The following is an 18,129-nucleotide window of genomic DNA, read 5'->3' on the forward strand; positions in this document are numbered from 1 at the left end:
TTATTGGTTACAGAAAGCATTGGAGGACTACCTGAACAAGCTGCTGAAGATGTCTATGTACAGAAACTACCATGCTACGGTGAGACACACACACACACACACTGCTGGAGATGTCCACGCTACGAGGATATGTCCAACTTTCAAATGTTCTTGTTTCTCTTAGATGGAGTTTATAGACGTCAGCCAGCTATCCTTCATCCATGATCTGGGACCTAAAGGCTTGTGAGTAACTCTACACTATCTACTGTAACTAACTACTCATCACCACCATGATACTTCAGTCAGGAAGAGAAGTCTTCTACTTGTTCTCTTCATTTCCCCAGAGAAGGGATGGTGTACAAGCGGTCAGGTGGTCATCGTATCCCAGGACTTAACTGCTGTGGTCATAGCAAGATGTGCTACCGCTGGTCCAAACGGTCAGTACCCTGAATAATAGGTGAAATATCAAGATGTGCTACCGCTGATCCAAACGGTCAGTACCCTGAATAGTAGATTAAATATCAAAGTCTGAGAATGATTCTATGCTCCTCTGGAGTCCAGATGTTGTCTCATATCTCCTCTTACTGCTTCAGCTGATACTGCTGAGCTGTGCTGTAATAATAAACTCTAGTGTCTGTCTGTCTGTCTAGCTGGTTGGTGGTGAAGGATTCGTTCCTCCTCTACATGAAGCCAGACTCGGGAGCCATTGCCTTTGTTCTCCTGGTGGATAAAGAGTTCTGCATCAAAATGGACTCCAAAGACACAGAGACCAGACACGGAGTACGGATTGATAGCCTTTCCAGGTGGGTGGGTTGTGGTAAGATGCTGGTTGTAAAAATAAATACAAAAGTAGGTTGTTACCTCACCAAGGAGTATTGAAAAAAACAGAATCTACAGAAATGATTCAGACAAATCATTGAGTGTTTTTGTGTGTGTGTATATTCTGCAGGGCCCTGGTGTTGAAATGCAGCAGCTACAGACATGCCAGGTGGTGGGGTCAGGCCATCGAGGGCTTCGTCCAGAAGCATGGCTCTGCCTTCCTGACCGACCACCGCTTCGGTTCCTTCGCCCGACAGGAGCACAACATCCCAGCCAAATGGTATCCACGGCTACACCACAATCATTAAACCACGACACGTTTAATACAGTCAGAGTTAAATAACACCCCAGTCTGAACATTAAGTGAGAACAATGCAGAATATATATTTAAAATGGGAAATTACTCTGGGAATGTATTTTTTCAAGACACATTTACTGTACACACCAAAGTCCCAGTAGAGCATAAAGGCCAGCTAGTGTGGCAGGTGGGTTATCCCAGGTAATCCCAGGTACACTTTGGCCCAGGTACAGTTTGGCCCAGTTACAGCCCTTAAAGATATCTGTCTCACTGGAGTAACCTGACACAAAGAGAGGGAAAATGACACTGGGCTTCTCATCACCTGTCACCTGCTGGGGCAACACTATACTGTCTGTGTGAGACATGGGGGGCAACAGTGAAAGTCTGTGGGTGGGTGTATGCTTGCGTGCGTGGGAAGGTTTGTGTGTCTGTTTACCCGAGAGAGAGAGAGAGAGAGAGAGAGAGAGAGAGAGTGAGTGTATGAAAGAGAGACCGCACTGTGTTTTAAGTGTGTGACTATAATATAACTCTGTTTATAGGTATGTGAATGGGAAGACCTACATGGCCGACGTGGCAGACGCTCTGGAGGAGGCTGAAGAAGAGATCTTCATCACTGACTGGTGTGTGTGTGTGTGTGTGTGTGTGTGTGTGTGTGTGTGTGTGTGTGTGTGTGTGTGTGTGTGTGTGTGTGTGTGTGTGTGTGTGTGTGTGTGTGTATGTGTGTGTGTGTGTGTGTGTGTGTGTGTGTGTGTGTGGAGAGCACAGAGCGGTCACACCTCCAAGGCAGACTGTGGTCAAACAGATGGGTTACAATCAGAGACCTGGAATACTGTTACACCCACCCCACACAGCTGTCAGCCGCCAGAGCCTGGTTTACCCTCAGAGCCTGGTTCCTCTCTAGATTCCTGCCATTCTAGGGAGTTTTTCCTAGCCACCGTGCTTCTGCATTGCTTGCTGTTTGGGGTTTTAGGCTGGGTTTCTGTACAGCACTTTGTGACATCGGCTGATGAAAAAAGGGCTTTAAAAAATACATTTGATTGTATGTGTGTGTTTTTAGGCTGAGCCCTGAGATCTTTATGAAGAGGCCGGTTGTCGAGGGAAACCGCTGGCGCCTTGACTGCATCCTGAGACGCAAAGCGGTGAGCAACAAAATGCTGTCTCATTGGTCCATTTGCACCCCTCAAACTGCCTTAGTGTGGATCTTATCATTGATTAAATGATTTGATTATGTGGTGATTAGTAACGGTGACTCTGTCTTTCTGTCCCTATAGCAACAGGGAGTGCGTATCTTTGTGATGCTGTATAAGGAGGTGGAGCTAGCTCTGGGCATCAACAGTGAATACAGCAAGAGAACACTAATGCATCTCCACCCCAATGTCAAGGTAGGTGTGAAATGTGTTTACAGTGTGTTTATAGTTGTTTATAGAGCATATAGGAGGTTGGTGGCACCTTAATTGGGGAGGATGGGCTTGTGGTAATGTCTGGAGCGGAATCAATGGAATGGCATCAGATGCATGAAACGCATGGGTTCCATGTGTTTTTGATGCCATTCCATTCACTCCATTCCAACCATTATTATGAGCCGTCCTCCCCTCAGTAGCCTCCACTGGTATAGAGGTATCCTTTTATGTAGTAAAAGTGTGTGTGTGTGTGTGTGTGTGTGTGTTTCTTCTGTAGGTGATGCGTCATCCGGACCATGTCTCCTCTTCTGTATACCTGTGGGCGCATCACGAGAAGATCATCATCATCGACCAATCAGTGGCCTTCGTGGGTGGGATCGACCTGGCTTACGGTCGCTGGGATGACAGAGAGCACCGTCTGACGGACGTGGGGAGTGTGACGCGCTCTGTAGCCCTGGAGCAGGTCAGACACACAACCACACACACAGTCTGAGTGTCACATGATCACTAGCCAACATAGAGCATGTGAGGACCAGACATCCACACCAACTTTCCTCTCGCTCTGTCTTTCTGTCTCCTGCCTCCCGTCTCCACAGGCTGAGGGATCCTCCTTCAAGATGGCCACCGCACCGACCAGTAGTTCTGCCCCTAGCAATGGGAAGGGTGCTGCTGCCCTGGTAGTGGACTCAGGGGACCAGCCCAAGTTGAAGGGTCTGGGGAGAATTAGGAGGACAGGGTTCAGTATGAAGAGACACCTGCAGAAACATGGACTGGCCTACGCCGACTCTGTTAGCAGTGTGGATAGCTCAGAAGAGAGTGAGTCCGTACATGCACATGTCATAAACGCATGCAGAAGCTAAACGTTGCCCAAATTGTTGTATTTTCCGGAGTCATTTGCTGCTTTGTGTATCTAACCGTCATGCCTAACTGTTTTGAATGTTTAACATCACTAAATCTTCTCTACTAACTACTCAACACAATGCTACATTGATGCTGGTGCTCTGCTTATCACTTGGTAAACAATGCCAATGTTAGCATAGCAAACTACTCAGTTCACGCTAGTTCACGCTAGCATTATGTAGATAGAAGAATCAGATCTGAAGCCTCCGTTTAGAACTTCCACTCACCACCAAATATGGTGATGAGAGGAAGTCCAGCGGGCTGTGGGAGAAGATGGAGATAGATGAAACTTGGCGGTCATTCTGCTAACTTTCAGATCGATAAATCTCGATGCAGTTATCTGTTCCCAAAACTAGAATTTGTTACGAACAGATTGCACTAACATTTGTAGACTTGACCATTTGCCAAAGTAAAAATAAAATGCGTTGTTTAGAAGGAGTGAAAGGGCAAATTGAGTTATTGCACACACGGAATTCACAGAGAAGGAAAATATGCAGCTACATGCTAAAACGCGCCAATAGGATCTCGCTAGCTTGGCTCTGCCCACTGTGCTTCATTTGCTCCCATTGGAAACAACGCCGATGAGATATCTTTGGTTAGTTACCAGTATCTTTGGTACTGTAATACTAGCTCGCTATCCCCATTCTGGTCTGGAGTCTCCCAGAATTAAAAATTCACGCACTAGCACGCATTTAGAGACCACAGTACTTCAGGTGCAGCGAGAGGGACAGGACCATAGTCTGCAGAGGTTAAATGGCAATCTGTGTGTCCAGGTTGGACAAACAGCGTCAACAGCCAACACAATCTGATCCTTACTAGAGGGGTGGAGCTGAGACTGGCCCCTCCCATTGGGTTGGCACAGGCTGGTGAGTGAGTCTCTGATTGGAAGATGCGCTGTGGGATCGGGGCTTCAACTGTCCCGCTGCTAAACTCATCACCCAGTGTGCTTTGCAGTGTTCATCACGTGTGTCTCTCTGAAAGAGTGCAAATATCTCAGGGGCCTCATTTATAACCGTTGTGTAAATTTTATATGAAATATGTGTAGACTGAGCATGCACCAAAATATTGAGATTGATCAACTTGGCGCATGCTTGCCATAAATAGGCAAGTTTCCCATTATAAATCAGACCTGCAGAAACTGCGTGTATAAACAAGCATTATAACTCCGCCTGAAAACCCTCATCATTCATCTATTATGGTGACAACGCCCTTATTTGCTGTATACTTTGTAATTATTGTAATTAGGCCAAGACCGTATCTAAAGGAAAAAGCAATGGCGAACTTGATCAATGTCTTTGGAGATTTTGGCAGAATGTTTTCTTTCGCGGTGACATTTGCTGTATCTGACCGTGTCTGGAAGACAAACTATTGAACATTGTTGTGGACCTGTAAACAGATCGGTTTAATTCACTAATGTTTTGCATTTGACCTTTTCCCGAACCTAAATATGCTGCACTGCCGGCGAATTCTGAAACATTGTCTACTCAGGAAAAAAAAAAAAAGTCAACTACAGTGGGCCTACCTACAGTGGTAGTTAACACACTTCAATGCTAAATATCAACTGTCTGTTCACCTGTTAAGCTCTATGTTATAAAACGTGCTCCCATTCGGATGCAGAGAGCAATAACCTGAAAGTACAATAGCCTGTCTATTAGGCATAATGAGAGATGCGCATGTTAAGTTATTGCATGGCTACTTCAGGAATATGAACTCATGCCAGAAAAGGTGAGGAATTTATTCTGCTATGGTATGTATATATCTATGTATTATGTAGACTATTATGTTTAAAATTTAAATATTATTTACTCAATAAATGTTACATTAGGCTACAATATTCAGACATAGTCTACAAACGTCAATGGGAAAGGTGGACCATAGAGCAAAATACTTACAAAGCCTATCTGTTTATTTACTACTGTGAAGTGGGTCCAATTAAGAGAGATGGGAAGAATGGTAGCCTATCCTACCTTGTTGTAGGCCTATAGGCTATTTCAGATGTAGCGAGTATAAAAACATCCCAGTCAGACAAGGTTTTAGTCTGCAATGATTGTGGAAATTAAATAAACAATAGATGATTATTTCAAATGATTTTAGAATGCAAAGATAAAAATAAGTAGATTTTTGCTCTTCTAACTAATGGCAAATGAGTGCATCTTATTATATTTAGCTACTTGTTTTTTTTGTTCTAAATAAGACTGTCATATATTGTCAATGATGTGCGTACTGAGAGCGGAGTCAGGTGCAGGAGAGCAGAGAGGTGTGAACAGGCACACACTTTATTTAGGCAGGAGAAACCAACAGACGGACGCCACTGTGTCCAAACCTCCAGCCAATTGGCAAAAGTGCAAACGCGCAAACAGTCACAATAATATGTACAAACAAATAAACATATCTCGTGAAATAAAACTCGGAATAAACTCATACCAGTATAGCGCATCAAAATAGACACGTAACACAAAACAATCTCACACAAGAACATGAGGGGCAACAGAGTAATAAATACATGTAGTGTGATTGGGGAATGAATACCAGGTGTGCAGGGAACAAGACAAAACAAATGGATACATGGAAAATGGAGCGGCGATGGCTAGAAAGCCGGTGACGTCGACCGCTGAACGCCACCTGAACAAGGAGAGGAGCCGACTTCGGCGGAAGTCGTGACATATATTCCTGCACAAGGCTAGTCTACTGTTGCCTATTTGCAATGCAATACTTGAACTATTAGAAACTGTGCGTACACATGGTCTGAAATTTCCGGGAGGATAATAAGCACATTCTAACATAAATTTCAGTTTATATAAAGGCCGACTTTTGCGTGAACTGGTGCACGCATGTTTTGGGGCATATTTTGTGTGGCAATATTTATAAATGAGGCCCCAGGTCTTTCTGCACCGTGTGGCGTGGCATGAGTGTCTGTGCTCATGTCAAGACTTTGTTTGTACAAGGTCAATAAGCATCCCCCATGTTGCAGACTAGGCCCTCTGCAGTGTGTTTTTATGGCGGAAGAATTTCAAGGAATGTGGAGGAGGCAAAGACCCACCCATACATATTATCCCTTAAAATGGCAGCTTACTGCAGCTTGCACACACACAACTTCTGGTTGTGGTTATGCCTGGGAATGTTCAGATGTTTTTCTCAGATCACTATGTTTTTACTACTGTGAATGTTGTTCATCTGGGCACAATAGTACTCAACTGTGTAGCTAGACTCAGACAAGACCGCTGCTGCTGGTAAATGAGCTGACATATCTGTCTGAAACAGGATGGACTGTGACTCTGTGTCATGGCTGTCTGGGTGTGGGGTGTGCTCTCTCTCTCTCTCTCTGTGTGTGTGTGTGTCTGGGTGTGGGGTGTGTTCACTCTCTCTCTGTGTGCGTGCGTCCGTCCGTCCGTCCGGGGACTATTTTGACTCAACTGTCTTTCTGTCCACTGTTTGTTTAATGCATTGAGGAAACAAATCCTTATAAAACTAATTTAAACCTTGAAACTAACTACTTATAGTAACCAACCTCTCTCTCTTTCAGTCTCTTCTGATTTCAACTGAAATGTGTCTTCCGCATTTAACCCAATCCCTCTGAATCAGAGAGGTGCTGGGGGACGCCTTACGTCTTTGTCGCCCCTGGAAAAGTGGGTTAACTGCCTTGCTCAGGGGCAGAACAACAGATGTTTACCTTGTCAGGTCAGGTATTCGATCCACCAACCTTTCGGTTACTGGCCCAACGCTCTAACCACTAGGGTACCTGTTGAAGGCATTCAGTTGAACAACTGACTAGGTATCCCCCTTTCCCTTTCCCCTTCTGATTTCCACTGCCCCCTGCTGCTGGTTTTGGGAGTTGCAGGGAAACATTTTTCCTGGTCAGATCAGAGTCAGGAAAACCTCCTGGCCCTATACGCTTGATGTTTAACTTCTATGTGTCTGGCCTTTAGAGACGGTGCGTAGCATGCAAACAGGAATAGGAGGAGTAGGAGAGTTGGTTGGAGATACAAGGTTCTGGCATGGGAAAGACTACTGCAACTTCGTATACAAAGACTGGATCCAACTGGACAAGCCCTTTGACGGTAAGCACATCACCTGAACACACACTTGAACCTGGTCATAAACACACACCTACCTGTACATCACTGTATCCCGTCTCGCCAGACTTCATTGACAGACACACCCATCCCAGGATGCCGTGGCATGACATCGCCTCTGTGGTTCATGGGAAGGCTGCCAGGGATGTGGCCAGACACTTCATCCAGCGCTGGAACTTCTGCAAGGTCAGACACAGGTCACAGTGATGTCAATAAGAGTCAGAGGTAACATGTCTGTCTCCTTCACAATTTCTGTACAAGAACAGCATTTTGGTAATTGATCATTTCTCTCTCTGTCTTGCATCCCCCCTTTTACTTCCTCTTTGTCTGTCTCTCTATCTGGCTCTAGATAATGAAGCCGAAGTATCGTTCTCTCTCCTACCCGTACCTCCTGCCCAAGTCTCACACTACCGCAGGAGAGATCAGATACCAGGTCCCCAACTGCATCCCTGCAAAAGTACAGGTAAACACACACCATCCTACACACACAAGTTTTATGGCTTGAATATCCAACTGCACATTTCCACTCTCTTCCTGTCTGTGTCCACTGTCAGATCCTGCGCTCAGCATCCGACTGGTCAGCTGGTATAAAGTACCATGAAGAATCCATCCACAACGCCTACGTCCACGCTATTAAGAACAGCCAACACTACATCTACATAGAGGTACTGTTGTACATATACAGTACATTACATAACACTACATAGGCGTTATGTAGTGTAACATGCTTCTATGTCCTGCTGTTTCTCAGAACCAGTTCTTCATCAGCTGTACTGATAACAGACATGTCTTCAACAAGATAGGAGACGCCATCGCTGAACGCATCATCCAAGCATACAAGTAACCTGCCCCTCTCCCCACACACAAACATGCACACATGTGCAGTACCAGTCAAAAGTTTCGACACACCTCCTCAAAATTTCTACATTGTAGAATAATAGTGAAGACATCAAAACTATGACAAAACACATATGGAATCATGTAGTAACCAAAAAACTGTTAAACCAATCAAAATATATTTGAGGTTCTTCAAAGTAGCCACCCTTTGCCTTGATGACAGCTTTGCACACTCTTGGCTCTCTAGCTTCACCTGGAATGCTTTTTTTTAAGGAGTTCCCACATATGCTGAGCACTTGTTGGCTGCTTTTCCTTCACTCTGCGGTCCAACATACCAAACCATCTCAATTGTGTTGAGGTCGGTTGATTGTGGAGGCCAGGTCATCTGATGCAGCACTCCATCGCTCTCCTCCTTTGTCAAATAGCCCTTACACAGCCTGGATGTGTGTTGGGTCGTTGTGCTGTCACTAAGCGCAAACAACATGAGATGGCCTACCCCTGCATAATGCTGTGGTAGCCATGCTGGTTAAGTGTGCCTTGAATTCTAAGCAAAGCACCATCACACCACCTCCTCCTTGCTTCACGGTGGGAACCACACATCATCCGTTCACCTACTCTGCGTCTCACAAAGATACGGTGGTTGGAACCAAAAATCTCAGATTTGGACCCATCAGACCAAAGGACAGATTTCCACCGGTCTAATGTCCGTTTCTTGTGTTTCTTGGCCCAAGCAAGTCTCTTCTTATTATTTGTGTCCTTTACTAGTGGTTTCTGTGCAGCAAATCGACCATGAAGGCCTGATTCACGCAGTCTCCTCTGAACAGTTGATTGTTGAGATGTGTTTGTTACGTGAACTCTGTGAAGCATTTATTTGGGCTGCAATTTCTGAGGCTGGTAACTCTAATGAACTTATCCTCTGCAGCAGAGGTAACTCTGGGTCTTCCATTCCTGTGGCGGTCCTCATGAGAGCCAGTTTCATCATAGTGCTTGATGGTTTTTGTGACTGGACTTGAAGAAACTTTCAAAGTTCTTGAAATTTTGGGTATTGACTGACCTTCAGGCCTTAAAGTAATGATACTGTTGTTTCTCTTTGCTTGTTTCGAGCTGTTCTTGCCATAATATGGACTTGGTCTTTTACCAAATATGGTTATATTCTGTATACCACCACTACCTTGTCACAACACAACTGATTGGCTCAAACGTATTAAGAAAGAAAGAAATTCCACAAATTAACTTTTAAGAAGGCACACCTGTTAATTGAAATGCATTCCAGGTGACTACCTCATGAAGCTGGTTGAGAGAATGCCAAGTGTGTGCAAAGCTGTCATCAGTGAAAAGGGTGGCTACTTTGAAGAATCTCAAATATCAAATATACTTTGATTTGTTGTTTTTTCTGGTTACTACACGTGTTATTTCATAGTTTTGATGTCTTCACTATTATGTAGAAAATAGTCAAAATAAAGAAAAACCCTTGAATGAGTTGGTGTGTCCAAACTTTTGACTGGTACTGTACACACACATATGTACACACACACACGATATGACACATACAGTAGAAACACACTCATTGAGAATAACCAGCTCCACATGGCAACTGTTAGGTTTGGCAACAGCAGCTTTCATGAGGATGTTCCCACTGTTTAAGGTCACATCTTTCTCCGGGGGGGAAATAAACTGTGTGTGTGTCCTTTTAGGGAGGGTAAGAAGTTCAGAGTGTACGTAGTGACCCCCTTGTTGCCCGGCTTTGAAGGAGACATCAACACCGGAGGAGGCAGTGCCATTCAGGCTGTCATGCACTACAACTACAGGTGTGTGAGCGGCACGCCATCAAATTAGACATGTCTGTCTGTGTAATGTATCTCTGCTGTAATATAAGGGGATTCAGAAGGCTGTGGCCAGAGGAGGCTTGGGATGGCACTTGGGAGGCCAGTTAAAGGGTTTATATCTACCTCTGTTTACACACAGTAGACACTGAGAAGACCTGCCATTACTTTACAACCACAGCAGTAAAGTGTCTGTGTGTGTACTCCACCCATGGAGATGGACTTTATGGGTCAAATATAATCCTTGTGGAAACACTACATCACACACTGGCTAGGCTGTCTACACATCCCTCCCTGTTCCTGTGACTCATCAATCTAGAAGTGGCAGGTACTGGAGTTAACATTCTCTCACCCTCTGTAGAACCATGAACAGAGGAGATTGTTCCATCATATCTCAGCTGAAGAGAGAAAGTAAGTGTGTGTGTGTGTGTGTGTGTGTGTGTGTGTGTGTGTGTGTGTGTGTGTGTGTGTGTGTGTGTGTGTGTGTGTGTGTGTGTGTGTGTGTGTGTGTGTGTGTGTGTGTGTGTGTGTGTGTGTGTGTGTGTGTGTGTGTGTGTGTGTGTGTGTGTGTGTGTGTGTGTGTGTGCACACAAGGGTGACGGGAAGTTCATGCCAGTTTCCACATTACACAGTTAGGCTACCCTCTTCACCAGAGTGGCGTCATACTGACCAGTACAAACAGCCAATCATAGTTTAACACACACCATCTCAGTGCAAGAGGCCTTTACAGTCCCTGGTTCGAATCCAGGCTTTATCACACCTGGCCGTGATTGGGAGTCCCATAGGGCGGTGCACAATTGGACCAGCGTCGTCTGGGTTTGGACAGGGTAGGCTGCCATTGTAAATAAGAATTTGTTCTTAACTGACTTGCCTAGTTAAATAAAGGTTACATTTCAAAAATAATAATAATAGAACACGCACCTAGCAGAACACAGACCTACTCTTTGATTAACATTAGACTGTCTCCTTATGGTTCCTGGTTCTGCTTTTATTTATGGTTCTGTGTGTGTTTCATTGGACTGGTTCTGTGTGTGTTTCAGTGGACTGGTTCTGTGTGCGTGTTTGTGGACTGGTTCTGTGCGTGTTTCATTGTACTGGTTCTGTGTGTGTTTCAGTGGCCTGGTTGTGTGTGTGTTTCAGTGGACTGGTTGTGTGTGTGTTTCAGTGGACTGGTTGTGTGTGTGTTTCAGTGGACTGGTTGTGTGTGTGTTTCATTGGACTGGTTGTGTGTGTGTTTTATTGGACTGGTTGTGTGTGTGTTTCAGTGGACTGGTTGTGTGTGTGTTTCATTGGACTGGTTGTGTGTGTGTTTCAGTGGACTGGTTGTGTGTGTGTTTCAGTGGACTGGTTGTGTGTGTGTTTCAGTGGACTGGTTCTGTGTGTGTGTTTCAGTGGACTGGTTCTGTGTGTGTGTTTCAGTGGACTGGTTCTGTGTGTGTGTTTCAGTGGACTGGTTCTGTGTGTGTGTTTCAGTGGACTGGTTGTGTGTGTGTTTCAGTGGACTGGTTGTGTGTGTGTTTCAGTGGACTGGTTGTGTGTGTGTTTTATTGGACTGGTTGTGTGTGTGTTTCAGTGGACTGGTTCTGTGTGTGTTTCAGTGGACTGGTTGTGTGTGTGTTTCAGTGGACTGGTTCTGTGTGTGTGTTTCAGTGGACTGGTTCTGTGTGTGTGTTTCAGTGGACTGGTTCTGTGTGTGTGTTTCAGTGGACTGGTTCTGTGTGTGTGTTTCAGTGGACTGGTTGTGTGTGTGTTTCAGTGGACTGGTTGTGTGTGTGTTTCAGTGGACTGGTTGTGTGTGTGTTTTATTGGACTGGTTGTGTGTGTGTTTCAGTGGACTGGTTCTGTGTGTGTTTCAGTGGACTGGTTCTGTGTGTGTTTCAGTGGACTGGTTCTGTGTGTGTGTTTCAGTGGACTGGTTCTGTGTGTGTGTTTCAGTGGACTGGTTGTGTGTGTGTGTTTCAGTGGACTGGTTGTGTGTGTGTGTTTCAGTGGACTGGTTGTGTGTGTGTGTTTCAGTGGACTGGTTGTGTGTGTGTGTTTCAGTGGACTGGTTGTGTGTGTGTGTTTCAGTGTAATGGTTGTGTGTGTTTCAGTGGACGAGCAGTGGATGAACTACATCTCGTTCTGTGGTCTGAGGACCCATGCTGAACTGGAGGGACGCCTGGTCACAGAGCTCGTCTACGTCCACAGCAAGATGCTCATCGCAGATGACAACACCGTCATCATAGGTGGGTAGGTTTGGATTTGTGTGTATTGTTTTGTATTGTTAGGTATTATTGCACTGTTGGAGCTAGAAACATAAGCATTTCGCTACACTTGCATAATATCTGCAAAATACAGTTGAAGTTGGAAGTTTACAAACACTTATCTTGGAGTCATTAAAACTAGTTTTTCAACCACTCCACACATTTCTTGTTAACAAACTATATAGTTTTGGCAAGTCGGTTAAGACATCTACTTTGTGCATGACACAAGTAATTTTTCCAACAATTGTTTACAGACAGATTATTTCACTTAGAATTCACTGTATCACAATTCTAGTGGGTCAGAAGTTTACATACACTAAGTTGACTGTGCCTTTAAACAGCTTGGAAAATTCCAGAAAATGATGTCATGGCTTTAGAAACTCCTGATAGGCTAATTGACATCATTTGAGTCAATTGGAGGTGTACCTGTGGATGTATTTCAAGGCCTACCTTCAAACTCAGTGCCTCTTTGCTTGACATCATGGGGTTTTTAAAATTTAAATCAGCCAAGACCTCAGAAAAAAATTGTAGACCTCCACAAGTCTGGTTCATCCTTGGGAGCAATTTCCAAACACCTGAAGGTACCAGGTTCATCTGTACAAACAATAGTACGGAAGAATAAACACCATGGGATCACGCAGCCGTCATACCGCTCAGGAAGGAGACGCGTTCTGTCTACTAGAGATCAACGTACTTTGGTGTGAAAAGTGCAAATCAATCCCAGAACAACAGCAAAGGGCCTTGTGAAGATGCTGGAGGAAACAGGTACAAAAGTATCTACATCCACAGTAAAAATGAGTCCTATATTGACATAACCTGAAAGGCCGCTCAGCAAGGAAGAAGCCACTGCTCCAAAACCGCCATTAAAAAAGCCAGAATACGGTTTGTAACTGCACATGGGGACAAAGATTGTACTTTTTGGAGAAATATCCTCTGGTCTGATGAAACAAAAATAGAACTGTTTGGCCATAATGACCATCGTTATGTTTGGATGAAAAGGGGGATGCTTGCAAGCCGAAGAACACCATCCCAACCGTGAAGCACGGGGGTGGCAGCATCATGTTGTGGGGGTGCTTTGCTGCAGGAGGGACTGGTGCACTTCACAAAATAGATGGCATCATGAGGAAGTAAAAGTATGTGGATATATTGAAACAACATCTCAGGGCATCAGTCAAGAAGTTAAAGCTTGGTCGCAAATGGGTCTTCCAAATGGACAATGTCCCCAAGCATACTTCCAAAGTTGTGGCAAAATTGCTTAATGACAATAAAGTCAAGATATTGGAGTGGCCATCACAAAGCCCTGACCTCCATCCTATAGAACATTGTCGTGACGTTGTATTGTATTGTATTGGAGCAGTGACAAACTGAATCAAGCAATTATTAACTAATTAACCTGGGGCACCATGGGAAAACTAGTTTTTATTGAGTTTCTATTTCCCAAATTAACTCAAAGAATATTAGAATATCGATTTTACAACAGCCGCTAATTAACCAGTTGCCTCTATTAGTTTCATAATCTGAACGTCGTATAGCCCTTGCATCTTCACGGACCCGGGTCCCACTAATGAATTCGTGCCACACCAATTTTAATTGAATATTTATTTACTAAAAAGCTAAAATGATGACAAAAGATACACATAGACAAAACACATTATAGGCTATTGATTAGAACTTAGTATAACGGGCCAACACACTATGGCGCGTGTTACCCACAATGGGAATTTCAAAAGAGAGAGAAAAAGTACACGAGAAATATACATTTGGGTGAATTTGTCAGCTATGCTATTCTAACCGTAGCCTTGCCTCAAACCGCCGCCCTCATGGGTCAGAATATATAATCATGTAATTACTGTGGTGATGATCTCCAGGGATTCTCTGTGTGGACCGTTCCGCACTGCTCCTGCACGCCTCGTTGCTCGTCCTCCCGGTATTCGTGTCCTTTGTGGCTTAGGAGTCTGTTACCTCACCCCTTTCTCTGGAAGGGGTCTTCTGAGGACAGGCAGCTCTGTAGCTCAGAGCTCACAGCATAGGAATGAAACCCTTTAGATACCACGATTCGATGGGAGATGGAGGCTAGGTGGTTCGACTTCTCAAATCCCATTTTAGACAACTAACTTAACATTTCATCTTCCCCAAAACATTCTCTTTGATTTGGATATTTTCCATACAACGTACAATGTGTAAACATCAAAAATATATTAGGAAAACCCTTCACATTCCAATGTTTTCGTAATAACGTCATCTATTAACCTTTTTAATAACAGAACAAAAATGACAAATATTTTCATATTCCATCTATCGTCATGACCAGCATTGTGGCTGACGGAAACCAGTGTTCCAAAGTCTCTTTATTTCATGTTTAATGTTCTGAGGTTGGTTCTCCATAGTGACAGGACAAAGGAATTTGTCTGTGGCCTGAGATTTACAAGGGGCGTGTGGCCATAACCCCCCCCATGTCTTCAGACCCACAGCTCTCTCCTCTTGTGGTTGAGAGATAATCTGTAGGGTTGGGGTCTCCTGTAACCTGACCTGATCAAGAGAGTCATGACAACATTTATGGGCAGAACTAAAATAAAGTGGTGATCCTAACAGACCTAAGACAGGGAATTTTTACTCTGATTAAATGTCAGGAATTGTGAAAAACTGAGTTTAAATGTATTTGGCTAAGGTGTATGTAAACTTCTGACTTCAACTGTATGTGACCAATAAAATTGTATTTGATTTCTGTGTGCAAGTTTGGATTAATGTACGTCTGTAACCTAAGCTTTACATTACCATCTGCTGGTCAGTGTTATTACTGCATCCATCCATCCATCCACCAACTCATCGCCAAAGAGCTTGAGAAAGTCCTAATGACAGACACACACACACCTAACACTTCCTCTGTGTGTGTTGTAGGTTCGGCCAACATCAACGACCGCAGCATGTTGGGGAAGCGTGACAGCGAGGTGGCGGTGATCGTCGAAGACTCGGAGACCGTTACCGCGGTGATGGATGGACAGGAGTACCAGGCTGGTCGCTATGCACTGGCACTACGTCTAGAGTGTTTCAGGTGTGTGTCTGTGTGTGAGCCTTCAAGTGCTTTGACTTACGACCTCACGAGGAATCAACTCTTCTCTTTAATACTGAGACTTTTTCCCTTCTCTCTCCCATCACTCCCTCCACCCCTCTCTCCCGCCTTCCATCAGGACTATCCTAGGGGCCCATACTGATCTGTCTATAGACGTGTCTGACCCTCTCAGTGATCACTTCTACAAGGAGATTTGGATGACCACCTGTGCTCGCAACGCCACTATCTATCAGAAGGTAGCTAACAGACACACAAAAACACTCCATCTACCAGAAGGTACACAAACACTAACATGCAACATGAGAACCAACCCCGTCAGTATTATGTCATAATGCTACTATGCTTTGCTATCACAGAGAGTACAGAGTTGAACTTCTCCCTCTTTCCCCCCAGGTGTTCCGGTGCCTTCCCTCCAGTGATGTCAGGAACATTCTGGAACTGGAAGGCTATCTGGCCAAGCCGGGGTTGGAGAGGGAGGATTCTGCACGCGCTCATGAGGAGCTGAAGAAGATCCGTGGCTTCCTGGTCCAATTTCCGCTCTACTTCCTATCTGAGCAGAATCTACTTCCTCCCATCGGCTCCAAGGAGTCCATGGTCCCCATGGAGGTTTGGACCTGAGACTGAGACCAGAGACTTTACACACACACACTCCACATTCTATACCAGAGAACTCTACCAGTGTCTGGAGTGATGAGGTCATTCCACTCTGGAGTGTGTGTCTGAAAAGCAGACAGCACCTTCACGTTAACATTAAAAAGAAGATAACAAAGGAGGAGGAGAGGACAATGGAGTGATTAACTGTTTGACCTTACACATACCTGTCTGTGTAGTTTAAGGGAATGTAACGGACTGCTCTGTAACTGTTCTGTACTGTTTACTAACACGATGGATCGCCGTGAGGGCTGGAGAACGCAGCTCAGACTCCTCTGCGTGATGTTTCTATGAAAACATACTAAGGCCTTAGAATAATGTAAGACAAAAAAAAGACGAGGGAGAAAAAAAGGAGAGTGTGATATCAGAGACTGTTAGAAAGGGAGGGGGGGGGTGAGAGAGAACTCTGTGCCCTTGCAGTCACAGTGTGCAGGTGAAATCTTAAAGCCCTGCCCTTAACACCAAAATGAAATCACATGAACTCAACACAAGTGCCAATTATTGATACGGTAATGTTAATGCAGTATGCCTTCTCTTACATTCCTCATATTCATTCTGTGGATTTCAGACTATGACCTTAAGGATCACTGTTTCTACTAGTGTGCCTTTAGGTCTCTAGAGGGATAGACACCCTACAATAGCAAAACACAAAGGGACATTGTATTCCATCTTGGAATGTTGTATGATGCTGCACATAGCTGTTAGCATGCTAGCTAGTCACTGCACGTATCAATTAGCATGAAAACAAGTCAGTCTGCTGTGTGTTGCTGGTAACTTGTCATGTTAGCTACCAGTCCATGCAATCATTAGCATGCTAGCTAGAGTCAGTCCATTGTTAGCTACACCCGGCATGTAGCTACAGTAGCAAGGTTGGTCTTAATTCTAATTGAAGACAGTCAGTTCAGGAAGTGATTTTGTATTAAAAATAAAATTGAAATAAATAGCTGCTTCTTTTCAGTTTGAGAAGTCCTTGAAAATAAATGCTATTTTTTTCCGATAATTGATTTGTAGTTTACTTTGAATTGAGCCCAACCCTGGTAGCTAACTGATATGCTTACCATTTGCTTCCTAGTAAATGGCTGGACTGTGGTCATTATACCAAAATGAAGTTATCTTCTTACTTTACTGACTGTAACAGTTCTGTCAGAGATAAGAGGTCTCCATGGGAGGAAGTCCCAACGGTCTCATATCAGAATGTATCAACGATGCTCTGTCCTCTGTCCCCCTTTCTCTGTCACTGTCCTTTTCTCTCTGTTCCTTCTCATTTATTTTCTCTGTCCTGTCGTTGTTCCTCTTTAGGACATTTCTCTTTCACTCTACCTTAGCCTGTTTCTAGAAATTGCACTTTTTGCACAGACTGATTGTGTCTTGTAGGAAAACCCAAATACTGATAATTCACAGATTTAATTATTTGTGCGTTGATGAAATGAATATTAACTATTAAACATTTCAGTTTTTTTCTCAGTGTCCTGGTGTGTCTTATTTATAATACAACCAAATTAGTCTGAGACAATTTTCATTTATGTAACCTCTATTTCACTGGGCAAGTCAGTTAAGAACAAATTATTATTTTACAACGACTGCCTGCCCCGGCCAAACCTTCTCTTAACCCGGACAACGACTGCCTGCCCCGGCCAAACCTTCTCTTAACCCGGACAACGCTCGGCCAATTGTGGGACTTCCGATCACGGCCGGGTGTGATACAGCATGGGATCGAACCAAGGTCTGTAGTGACGCTTCCGGCACTGAGATGCAGTGCCTTAGACCGCTGGGCCACTCGGGAGCCCAATGATGATGACCTGGCCAGAGGCAAAACATTGCAATGAGGAGCCCTGTCTGTTTTCACAGGGGCTAACAATTCAACTTAACCTGATAAAGCCTTTATTATCAGCACAAAAACATCCTGTGGCGTACTGCATTAGCATCGAATAGCCCCCGTGATATGCAACTTTTCAGGGAAGTTAGGAAAGTAAAGGCTATCTTTTTCAAACAGAAATTTGCATCCTGAAACACAAACTCAAAACGTTCTGGGA

General features: G+C 44.3%; 1 protein-coding gene across 3 annotated transcripts in view; it reads left to right on the forward strand.

Moving 5' to 3' along the window:
- Nucleotides 1-17,093, forward strand: part of LOC139420295 (phospholipase D1-like) — a 28,885-nt gene extending 11,792 nt beyond the window's left edge. For 2 of the 3 annotated variants that reach the window (XM_071170216.1, XM_071170215.1), the window contains exons 6-26: nt 14-79; nt 164-222; nt 324-416; nt 630-782; nt 929-1,078; nt 1,636-1,718; nt 2,153-2,235; nt 2,368-2,478; nt 2,774-2,959; nt 3,093-3,312; nt 7,323-7,454; nt 7,537-7,655; nt 7,819-7,932; nt 8,024-8,134; nt 8,221-8,309; nt 10,001-10,114; nt 10,491-10,540; nt 12,223-12,357; nt 15,274-15,427; nt 15,564-15,681; nt 15,839-17,093. In XM_071170216.1, coding sequence (XP_071026317.1) covers nt 14-79; nt 164-222; nt 324-416; nt 630-782; nt 929-1,078; nt 1,636-1,718; nt 2,153-2,235; nt 2,368-2,478; nt 2,774-2,959; nt 3,093-3,312; nt 7,323-7,454; nt 7,537-7,655; nt 7,819-7,932; nt 8,024-8,134; nt 8,221-8,309; nt 10,001-10,114; nt 10,491-10,540; nt 12,223-12,357; nt 15,274-15,427; nt 15,564-15,681; nt 15,839-16,063 — 2,565 coding nt within the window. In that variant the 3' untranslated portion in view covers nt 16,064-17,093. Of the gene's footprint in view, nt 1-13; nt 80-163; nt 223-323; nt 417-629; nt 783-928; nt 1,079-1,635; nt 1,719-2,152; nt 2,236-2,367; nt 2,479-2,773; nt 2,960-3,092; nt 3,313-7,322; nt 7,455-7,536; nt 7,656-7,818; nt 7,933-8,023; nt 8,135-8,220; nt 8,310-10,000; nt 10,115-10,490; nt 10,541-12,222; nt 12,362-15,273; nt 15,428-15,563; nt 15,682-15,838 lie in introns of those variants that run through there. The other variant, XR_011635492.1, reaches the window with a different exon arrangement.
- The last annotated feature ends 1,036 nt before the right edge of the window (nt 17,094-18,129 follow it).

This window comes from Oncorhynchus clarkii, chromosome 11 (assembly GCF_045791955.1).
Source record: "Oncorhynchus clarkii lewisi isolate Uvic-CL-2024 chromosome 11, UVic_Ocla_1.0, whole genome shotgun sequence".
Taxonomy (NCBI): domain Eukaryota; kingdom Metazoa; phylum Chordata; class Actinopteri; order Salmoniformes; family Salmonidae; genus Oncorhynchus; species Oncorhynchus clarkii.